The 11,955-nt window shown below is 36.4% G+C and overlaps 1 protein-coding gene across 1 annotated transcript in view; it reads left to right on the top strand.

Annotated features, from left to right (window-relative positions):
• Positions 1-11,955, top strand: part of xirp2a (xin actin binding repeat containing 2a) — a 77,152-nt gene that overhangs the window by 44,557 nt on the left and 20,640 nt on the right. The window contains exons 3-4 of the mRNA XM_024294387.2: positions 2,735-2,892; positions 9,835-9,972. Coding sequence (XP_024150155.1) covers positions 2,735-2,892; positions 9,835-9,972 — 296 coding nt within the window. The remainder of the gene's footprint in view (positions 1-2,734; positions 2,893-9,834; positions 9,973-11,955) is intronic.

The following is an 11,955-nucleotide window of genomic DNA, read 5'->3' as shown; positions in this document are numbered from 1 at the left end:
ATATATATATATATATATATATATATATATATATACACCCCACGCACACACACACGCATATATATGTTATATATATATATTATATATATATTATATATATATATATATGGCTCATTTTGCTGGGTTTAGCACTGGTGCGCAGGAAGACCGCCAGGGGGCGGAATGTTCTCAATCCAATGTGGGTCTTCAGCTAAGACCTGTCACACTACTGCTCAACTATGTAACGACAAGGGGGTCCCAAGTTTAGGTTTACCTGCGATGGCCCCCAGCCCAGAAAAGGATACAGGATTGTGTCAGGAAGGGGATCTGGTATAAAACTCTCTGCCAAACCACCTCAGTGAAAGCCATGGCAACCCATACCAGATATGCCAAAAAGTAACAACTAACATATATATTTTAAGTCCAACATTTCAAAATACACAAAACTGACTGATCAATTCTAAGAAAATACATGATTACAAACTTAATCTGAGAGGGTTGGGGAAAACACTTATATGACAAAATCGAATCAACGTAACAATAAATAAATAAAAAATAAGGGTAAGGGTCTTAAGTGCTCCACAAAAAAAAAATGGATCTAGTCAACAAACTAAAGTTTTTTTCTTTTGTTCACTTTAGAGTCACAAACTGGTAAAATTACCCCAAGTATGAAACTCTTAAGTGTGAGATTTGAGGGATATGCTCAAAGCCAGTTAAAGAACACAGTTGAAATAGTTTAATGTCCGGGTTCCTACACACCTATTGGAGATATTCAACCATTGAAAGATGAGTAAAAATGCAGAACTTTGTAGAGAAGACAAGGGAGGAAAAACACACTCTGATTTCAAAACCATTTACAGTTTCTGCAGCTTTTAGACAAAATCCAAAAACTTGTCATTTTCTCAAACATAGTTTCAGCAGAGTGACAGAAGTTTGTCAGAAATTTACCTCTGAGTTGAGAACGGGACTTTTGGTGGCTATCATTTCCCATGAACTCTTTGTTTACATGTTCTCCCATAGTTTACAGCCTTTTATAACCCCAAAAGTAGCAGTGCAACAAAAATGGTGAGCGATATCAGAGCTATCCAGTCATACAGTTTTGAGCTAGATGCCAGCTTGGAGAAAAACGAAGACAGAAGGAAAGGAAGAATACTCCAATTTTTAATCTCCTGTTTTACAATGATTTAAATAAAGGAATACTCAGAAATGTAACCTTAATTTTTAATGCCCTTCATTGTGAGAAACATTTCACAATAATGTGTTAAAAACACCAAAAACACCATTTTTAACAAAGAAGGAAGAGCTCAGGACACGAGGTTCACCGGTCACCTCTCCTGTCTATTATGTTCTCGATGAGATATAAGCCAATTTCTCTTACAATGAGGTCACACGCTCAAGCTCTCCCTTTTTTTGGCCCCTACAGGCCTCGGTTCTCCTTCAAACGCCCCGTCAGGGTTGAATTTCTGTTTGATGGCCTGTTGTTTTTGAAATCAGACTTGGGCTTAGTGGGTTAAAAATGGTCACCAGCGGTGCCCATTTATAGTTTTACTTGGGGTTTAGTTGCTGTACAGTTACCCTCTGACATTTCACTCAATATGTTTGCACCAGAAAATTGAGGGACTTGTACAGACTATTAGTATTTTCTCACCAAATAAGCCATAGATATGTTTTAGTTGTTGAAAAGGATTCAATATAGAACAGAAATCTTTATATAAATTAGTCATTTCTCTTTAACTTTGAGTATCCAAACTGACCCTTAAATACTGTCTACAGCAGATATAATTTCCATTAAAAATTTGTGTTACTTTTTTCCTTTTGACGAGACGGAAACCATCCACAGATATCCTCCAAATGGACATTAAAGAACAGGCGCTTCTTCTTTACGGCCAAGCATCGACTCCGTGTAATTTATGAAGCACTAAATCCGGCCAGTTTACTACGACAGCTCCAAGGGGACCTTCATCTGATCCCAGTGCTTTTAAGATGCAGCAGCAAGTAATACTCATAAATGTATTTTCTCTGAAACTCAACTTGCACCAGAACACACACGTGCAGGAAAAAAAAAAAAAAAAAAAAACTTGTAAGCACAGGCGAAGGCTCGGAAATGTCAAAGGATGACGACGTGAGCGTACAGGGAAGGGGAACGGTTGCTATTTAAGGTCCTCCTGCATCCTACGGTGTTGTTACCCGGAGAGGGAAAACACGCCGGGAGCTAAGCGGTCCGGCGTGGGTGTGTGTGGAGCTTCAAAAGAGCCTTTTTTTGTTGCCTAATGATGCTTTGTAGCACAAAGAAGTCAAACGTAAAAATCCATGGTGTTCTGTAATTGGCGGTCCACAGGGATATGCAGAACAATGAGAGCAAACGTGGAGCCGTTCTCCCTGATTGATGGGTTTTTCGTGTCGGAATTTGAGACGCTGTCTTTGCCTCCGGCTTTTTCTTGGAAAAATATGTGCAGTATCAGATTTTTTTTTAAATAAAACTCAGGTTTAAACATTTTTCATATGATTTAAGGCCAATCTGTATGTAAGCAGTTGTTTTAACCGCTGATAGGAAAAGGAAAGCTCTATGATTGATTCGGTCTGATCTCCTCCGGTAACAAAATCCTCCTGTATAAAACGCTCCCCTAAGCCCAATTACTAAATGGCAGGCAGCTTTCACCAAAGGAGTAATGAGTTGGTGGCAAATATCAGGAGACTTGGCGGCATCAGTGACAGTCAGTCTTCTTATAAAACTCGTCTTTCTATGTGTGCACAGCTGCAGGCAGCGGAAGCAGATCCAGGTCCGGACATCCCGAGGAGAAGGCCCCAGGCGGTGAGGACCAGGAGGCCGAGCAGGTGTCAGTGAAGGAGAGAATGGCCATGTATCAGGCCGCCGTGTCCAGCAAAGAAAGCGGTGCTTCCTCTTCCGCTGTGGTGAGACCAAACTTTCTGAGAGATGGGGGTGTGAGATGGGTGACACATAAAAGAAAGAATGTCATGTTCACACCGAACACTATTCACGCATCTTTTGACGTGCCTCAAATTTCCTGCTTGACGCTTGTCCAAAAATGTGTCCATAACCTGGATGTGTGTGGGAGTAACTACTATTAAAAACTTGTTAATAAAGACATGGATGATATTGAGAGATCAGGTTAATTTAATGTGAAGAGTTCTACAGAAACACTGGTAATCAAGTCTTGATGTATTTGTTCATGAGATCATTCAAAAATTCTACCAGTACATTAAAGAAAAATAGGTTCAGGAGGAGAATTATTCTGGATTCTCCTCCATCTTGGGTTTGGACTCCTTCCTAAGCGACACATTGTGGACCAAAGCTGAGTTCCTGATGGGCTGACACAATGCAACTTCCTTGCCAAAGTTCCAATACTGAACTCTGGAAACACTGCGTCGTGTTGATCAAAACACACCGTTGCTAGCCCTTGTACTGTCTTGTGGGGTCCACATGACCCTGCCCTTACATTGACGTTATCCCTACCATGATAAAGGTAGACATGAGCCTCGTTTCCACTGAGCGGTCCGGTCCGGTACGACAGGAGTAGTACAGTAGTAGTTCACTTTAGGCTTATCTCTTTCGGCGTCGCCACAGCGAAACAGCACCCACTGTTTCGCATCAGGGATTTGGCAGAGTTTGTATGCCTGATGCCCTTCCTGACACAACTCAGTATTTGGAGGGCACAGGAATTTTAATTAGTGTTTTATTAATGGAATTGTAAAATATTGTCTGGTTGCAAATAAAATGTGGGAGTTTCACTATTAAAAAAGGCATTTGAGTCAAAACAACAAAAAAGAGCTCCTTATTCTTTTGATCCTTTTTTGGAATTTTTTGGATTATTGTGTCAGTTTTAACAAGTCTGCATATTTTTTATTATATTTTTAAGAAAGGTATTGCTTATAATAAAATAGTGATAAGATAATGAAAAACAGTTTATGAAAATCACATCTATATATGTATATATATATATATATATATATATATATATATATATCATCTCTTTATTCATGGTTTCGCAAATTCGCAGAATTTTTTTTCAGTTATGTGACTATTCCAGACAGATTGTCACAAAACTCAACGACTCAAGACAATTGTGTGAAATTTTGGCATTCAAAGGAGGCTCTACAGTGCTTAGTTGTATTTATATATATATATATATGTATATATATATGATATGTGTGTTTTTTATGGAAGAAAATTAAGCAACTAATTATTGTTTTCGGAAACATGCTACAATTTACAACCAGACAGAAGGATTTTATTTTATTCACCTCCAAAAAGTACTGCTTAGTGTATTTTTTATACCTGTTTAAAAAAACATTTAAAAATAATTCTTCCTGAGTTTGGATAGCAGTAGAGCACTGAGAAAAACAGCAGCTTTCACAGCGACTGACTGAAAGATCCTCTCGACTTTCCTCGGGTGATTGTTGACGAGGCGGAGCGGCAACCTCTCCAACCTCCGCTGATCCTCAGTCACGCCTCATGTGCTGACTACTGACAGCAGCACATGGGTGCCTGTTCCCCAGCTTAGTGAAAGTGAGCCTGCCTCCCCCGCTAAACCTTATCTCCGCTACCTTTTCCTTTCTCTATGTTTAAAAATGTCTTGATATTGCTATATTTAAGAAAATACCACCTACGTGTCAAGAATCTGTTTGACAATCACACACAAGCTGTCAAAAAATGATGAAAATCAAAGCATTTGTTTGTCAAAAACTATCATTTCGGATACAGATAAAGCACTATAGCAGGCAAAGCGATTTCAATTACCCACTTCAGAGTGTGAAAATGTCTTTTATTAGATGCAGATTTTATCTACACCACAGAATTGTTGCTGACTTCCACCATATTTGTATTTTATAAGTACAAGCACCAAAAAAGAACCCCATTTGTCTAAACCTTCACAGCTGTTTAAATACATCGGGAGCATCTCCTGCATTGGAATCTACTAAAGACACAATATCTTGATACTTTTTGGATCCTTTGGGTTGGTTTTGACCCAATTCTGAAAATAAGAACATGGAGTCGAATAAAATTCCACCTTAAACCCTGACAAAGAGCTTCTGTACGGGAGCTTTAGGGGATTCTTGTTGCTTTTTTTTTCTTTCTCCTGTGTATCTGCACAAGCTGGGGACGTCCAATTGTAAATTCATGAAGACTACACACTTCCACATGACCCAACTAAAGCTCATTCAGTGTTCTGGATCATATTTTCTGATGAGGAAGAAAGCACAGCAGCAAGGTCGCGTGAAAGAGGCAGTTTTTGAAGAGGAAGATGTCTTTTAGACGATGAGACGGGGAACGAGGTCGCTGATACTGTGATACTAAGACAGGATTGATTCTTGACACGACAAACCTTGAAGAAAATAAAGTCTGACATGCGGAAAAACGCTACGGAAGCATATGTGACTCAAAAATAACAATAAAAGTCAATGCTGGAATAGGAGAAGGCATTTCTGTTTATGCATTTTAATTTTCAAATTTGATATTTCTGATTGAATTTTGGTACAAATTACTAAAGAACCTTTAGAAAATGAAATGTCAAATGCCATTTTCTTTATCATTTTAATTAAGTAACAGATTAAGCTTTGTTGAAGAAGAAAATGATAAGGCAGTTTCGATAGTTGCTTTTTAATTTTAAAAAGAGACAAATAATTCAGGTACATTTTGAAAATGAAACAGCATTTCCAGTATTGAGTTTTATTTTTGAGACACAAACGCTCCCCTAAGACGCTGGTTTTGAATGTCATGTTGGAGTATTTACTTGAGTTTGCAGATCTTAACTGTTTAACCCTTTAACACCAGAGCTGTCGCCGGTGGCGCCTAAATAACACACGCTCTTAGACATTCCATTACTCTTTGACTTTTTACGCAAACAACGTGAATCAGCTGATTATAAGACAGAGAAAAGCAGCTTTTCATATTGGCTTTTTTTTTTTTACGTGCGTAAAGCAAAGCTGCTTTTCTCCGCTTCCGAATTTACTGGAATTGCGCTAATTGGCTAAAGAGTAACAGTGACTAAAACTCCAGTGTAAAACATTTTTAATTGTCTAAAAACACTTTTACAATAGTTGTGTTTTGTGTTATAACTTTTCTGCTTTTCACCAGCGAAATTATAGCAAATGAAAAGACTTTTTTCTTTGAAGAAAAGGTTTATGGGTCAAAACTGACCCTGATATAATAGACACGATTATGACCTTAAAAAGAGAAAATAAATTAAACAAAATGAATGAAGGGATTTTTATGGCAGCAGTCACTGATTTTTCAATGTATCCTATTTGAAAGCAAGGCAACAACTTTTAACTACTTATATTTTACTGTTTTTTAAGTACTGACAGAGGGGCAGCAAAAAGGTTAGGACTATGAGGAAACATTTTGAAGGAGAAGTGAACCTATCAAGTAAAAAAAAAAAAGTTATTTTTTTTTGTACATAAATACTCCTGGTCACAGATTGAAGCTGAGAAGATAATACTAGCTCAAACAGGAAAAAACAAAACTCAAATTATTTTTTTATTCATTTTTGTCGCCTTTTTACTTATTTAACTCTTTAAATCCAGAGCATTAGCTCTAGTTTTTATGTTTTTGGGACTATCATAACTCTTTAACAGTTTATGCACTTAGTTAATTCTGAAAAAAATCTAAAATGTAGAAAAGTATCTTTGCAGTAGTTAAGTCATAATCAGCTCTTACTGACGTGGATCAAAGCGACTTTGTGACGAATTGACAAATTCACATTGATTGTGCAAACAGTCGAAAAGTTACAGTATTACAGTATTGTTTAAATCCTAATTTTAACCAAAAATTCTTACTTTAATTTTATTTTATTGTATTTATTCTTATTATATTTCCATTTCAACTTCTGAATATGTTGTTACTCAATGTATTAACTGTATAATACTTGAATAATACACATATTTGATTTTATAGAAGCAGTTTTTTTGTATATTTATGGCTTTTTTAAAAAAAAAACTTTGATAGAAAAAGTGAAGTTGAGTTAGCTTGGTGCAAGATCTACCCAAGTTTTGGTTTCAAATTTATATACAACCAGCTCAATGGCCTTGTGGGATAGCGTCTGTCCTGAGTTCAAATGCAGGGCCAGTCATACCAAAGTCTCTAGAAATAGGACCCAGTGCCTCCCTGCTTGACACTCAGCATTAAGGGGTTAAATTGGAGGGTTAAACCACCAAATGTTACTCTAGAGCACCTGTGTCTGCAGCTCACCCCTCCCCCGAGGGAAGTCTCACAGTAAATTCCACACACCTCTGTACATGACGACATTTTAATGACTTTAAACGTGTTGTTTATATTTTATGGAGTGAAAATACAGATATCTTTGACTTGCATAAATTAATTCCCCCTAATTCAAAAATGTACAAACCTTTGCTGTATTAGCTTTTAGCATGCTTCTTAACTCCTAATTTCCTTCCACTGGGATTTTTGAAAGGCTGATTTTAAACAGAGTTTAATTTTACTGCCTATTTTTTAGCTCAAGGCAAAGACTTATCAAGTCGTGCTTTGACTTTAATTAATATAATCAACAAATTTTGCCTAGGGGTCAGAATTGTTCTAAATCACTGCAGGGGCCAAGCTTTAAAAACAAAGAAAAAAAAAGGAAAAAATTAACATCTTGGTTCAGTTTGTGGACCTCATTATCCTCTTGAATATTCCTAGAAAAAACAAAATAGGGCATTTACTGAGGCGTGAAAATGTGCTTTTCCGGAAACCTAATTGCACAATAGAGACCTAATTGTTATTAACGACTGACTGTCTAAGTGATTTATAATGTCTCACAAACATGGGCTGGTTCGGGTCACTGAATCAAAATTTTCATTTGTTATGTTTTAAGTTACCTTATAATGAAAAAAGTAATGTTTTAATGTCATACTTATATAAATATATTCACCACAATAGTGTTCCATAAAAATTATTTGATATATTGTTGTCTATCAAAAGCCTGAAGTAACAATCCTAATCTTAACAGATTTTGTAGCTTTTTCCCTGAGATTGATTGTGTTTATTTAGATTTATTTGCTTTGGAGATTTGTTAAAAAAAAAATAAAATAAAATTAAAAAAAAGGAAAATGAGTGAACACATAGAGGTGAAAGTGGATCAATGAAACGAATAAAACAAGGAAATTCATTGTAGTTACATCAGAGATAAATGGGAGGAGTAAGGTGTAGTGAAAATGGATATAAAACAAGTGGGAGGAGTTAAATAGTGTGTAAATGGAACTTAGGTGAATGATGGATTTAGGTATATAGTAAAACAAATTCCTGTTAATATATGAGTAAGTAGATATTGAAAAAAATTGCCAAAGTTACATAAAGTTAGTCTCCTCCCCCAAAAAGGGGTGGAGTTACATTGTGTAAAATGAGAACAACTAAATGGACAAAAGTTACAAAATTACATCGAGTCAAACCAAATCAAATAAATGGATGGAATTACATACATTTAAATATAAATTGTGAAGTTACACTAGTTCGAAAAAAAAACCCAGAAAAAATGAAACAAAGTGTAAAATGTACAGTGATAGCAAGAAGTGAACTTGGGTGGTGTCGCATCATAGACACTTATGTGTTGTTTGTAAACTGAAGCTGGTGACGTGTTTATGAAATTTCATAAAAATCCCACAAAATACTGTGTTGTTTTCCCGTATTGTGGAAAAACAAGAAATTCGCCAAAAATTCGCCAAATGTCACACTTTGCCACAAAGCCGTGGGCCATGTGGCCATCCTATAATAATTTCAAAAGTTATTTTGGATTACCCTGACGTGTGTGTTTTGGTTTTGTTTGTGTATTATTACATTTTTTTTGACCCCACAATCAATTTTCTACGTTTTTTTTACAGTTTCGCTCGTGGTGATGTCATTGTCTTAGTAGTGGGGGTTGATTCACAATCCCCAAATTTATTTTAACCGAGTACTCGATGTGTGCTAATTTTGGTGAGGTTTTACACATGTGGCGGGGGTCAAATTTTCCCTTAAAGGTGCTGAAAATTTTCCAACTACAAAAACAATATGGTTTTAGCATTAAATGACCATGGCGGGCCATAATAAAAATCAAAGAAAAAATAGATTAAAGTAAATATGGTGAAAAAAAAACAGAAAAATTGGTATATGAACTGAATGGAAGGTAAAACGAGTACAGCCAAAAACCTGAATGGAAAATAGGTATAAGGTGTTTAAAAAATGTAGTTACATGAGGGAAAAAGTACCTAAATATAATGTATTATTACCAGTAAAACTTGTTTAAGATGGTAAAAGAGCTATCATCCAATGTCACTGCTGTAAACTCGTATTCATTATCAGGCAAATTAAGCAGTAGTCCCAGTTCAAATGAGAAAGAGAAGATGCCAATATTTAACCAATCACAAGCCCATATATAATATATAAACGCACACACAGCAGCAGCAAAGTTGAATATTCTCATATATTTTGCAGTTTCCTAGAAGGTACGCGCTGAAAGCCTCAGATAAATATTTTATTAGGACTGTAATTGACAATCTGAAAGAAGATTATTGTATCAAATAGTCAGAGCGTCTTCTTGCCCAACTCGCCCCGGCTCCACGCCGTCCATACTGATGAGAAATATTAGATATTCTGTTTTTTTTCTTTTTCAAAGAATTCAAGGTTTTGTATTTTCCAGATAAAAGAGTAACCCGTGGCTACATCGCAGCTTGAAAGATAACATTAAAAAGGTGCTTTACTTTCCTTTCCAGTGAATAAATATTCAGATGATATTTTGTTTCAATTTCTGCAGCAGAAAAAAAATATCCTCTTTGTAAATTCATAAAAAAAAAGTGAAAAGATTCTGGCACTCCATGCGATCTGTGAATGTGAAAGTGATGTTTGTTTTCTGCCAACAGATGATGGATGAGTCAGAGGCCTGTTCGCTGCCTGGTGGGCTGGCAAGTGTGAAGAAACAGTTTGAGAGTCAGGAGTTTGCCTCTTCATCCTCCCAGTCCACTGTCACGCAGTATCAAGTCCAGAAGAAATCAGTCCAGGTTTGAATGCCATCATGTCACCTTTCTGTTTTCTATATAATTGCTATAAATTCAAAATTCTTATTTTTTTGCAAAGAAATACCAATTTCACATACAGGAATAACTGTCCTCTAAAATTGAATAAACTCCAAGCATAAAACACGGTGGAGGCAGTATTATAATCTACAGAACCTGCTCATTGAAACTTGACATTTCACTGAAATGTGTTCTTTTTTTGTTTTCAACCTTAAATTGTGTCCAATTGGTCAAACTATTTAAATGTTATTGTTTTTAGGGCTGTTGAATTATCATCGGAGGTTGCTAATGTCTGATAATTCACACCTGGAAGAGCATTATCACGCCCATACTACAGTCAGTAACGAAAAAAAAAACATTACTAAATCATTAAAACTTAATTCATATATTTTTAAGTTGTAATTGTTTTTCTCAAAAAAAAACAAAAAAAAACTTTAAGAAATGGTAACAGCTACAGCGTGCACACCGATCAAGCGCACTCTGCTATGTCTGGTCCTTCTCAGTGGAAAGTGACCGTCATGGACATTAAACAAAGCATCATTTCTGAGGGAAAGTTCACCTCTTCACGCTTGTTTTGTCCCAGTTTTCAAAATGCTCAAATTAACCAAACGGGTCCAAGAAGTTCACACCCCTAAACCTTGAGAGTGAAGGATTCATGATAATCTGTCAAACGTTTCAAACATTAGATGTGAGACCACATACTTTTATTGAGACATCTGATTGGCCAATTCATAACTTAAAAAAATACTACAAAAGAAAAATCTGAATTACCAAGAACACATTAAAAATGTATCAGAGCAAGAAGGGTTGCCCTGACAAATATAAGGACTAGCAGTTTATTTCTCAATAGAAGTGAATGGGATTGTGGCTTCTTAGCACCACTTCCTGTTTAGAACCACTGACATGAATATCAATGGACTGATCAACTCCTCCCTTCTCGTGTTCCAAATAGGAGGGTTGCAAAAAGGCCAAAGTCCCATAGATTCCCATTGAGAAACAGACACTCATTTTATTTGTCAGTATAACCATTCTTGCTCTGGTACATTCTTCAAACAAGCCGGAACAAGTTCACTCATGATTGGGGAAAGTAGTTCCTCTAAAAACGTGACTCAGACCGATTTGGACTAATCGCTGTTGAGGAGTGGAAATTGGTTGTAATATGGCGATAGACGTATCGGAAAGTGACGGTGAAGGGTCTGGCCTGATTTTGCGAGGGCCGACGGTAATGCATTTCCTATGGGGGACCTTAAAGTTTGATATGTCCAGTTCTTATTAACGGTCTATGCTTGGAACACAATGGTTCAGTGTGAATACAAATCAAGTCATTGTGGGATGCTTTTCTTCATTCCTCGCCCATTTGCTACTATAAAGACGCCATAAGGTGTTATACATTTAAACATTTTTACATCTTACAGCCTCCAAAACATTTCAGATTGTTCTTATTTAGTTTCAATCAATAGAAAGCTTGTACATTTTAAGACATTTTTATAAGACGATAATGTAGCTTGAATTCTGGGAAACATCCAGTTGAACTATGACCTTAATTGTATTTCAATAGAGACATAGGAATTAAAGTAAAGATTTATTTGCGTTACAGAAATATATGCTTCCAATAAGTCTGTAACCTTTAGAGGTCGAGTTCTGGTCGATGACATCTTGCGTCATGAGTTCAGACCATAGATGAATAAACCCCAGAGCCAGGACGCTGATGGTGCTTAGAGATCAGAGCGTGTCACTCTAGAAGAGGGGTGTCAAATTCAATCGCACAGGAGGCCATGATCCAAAACACACCTTAGGTCACTGGCTGAACAGCATAAACATTTATTGAATGAAGTAAAAATTAATTTTTAAAACTTTTTAACATAATTATAAACTAGATATTTAGTATTACCTGCGATAATGCTAAGGCTGTAAGCGGAAATTGGTGCCTAAGATGCTAGTGCTAATAGCTGAAATCACTGAAGCTGA

This window comes from Oryzias melastigma, linkage group LG2 (assembly GCF_002922805.2).
Source record: "Oryzias melastigma strain HK-1 linkage group LG2, ASM292280v2, whole genome shotgun sequence".
In the NCBI taxonomy this organism is placed as follows: Eukaryota; Metazoa; Chordata; class Actinopteri; order Beloniformes; family Adrianichthyidae; genus Oryzias; species Oryzias melastigma.
The sequence above is the reverse complement of the archived record's forward strand: the minus strand, read 5'-3'. Positions and strand labels throughout refer to the sequence as shown.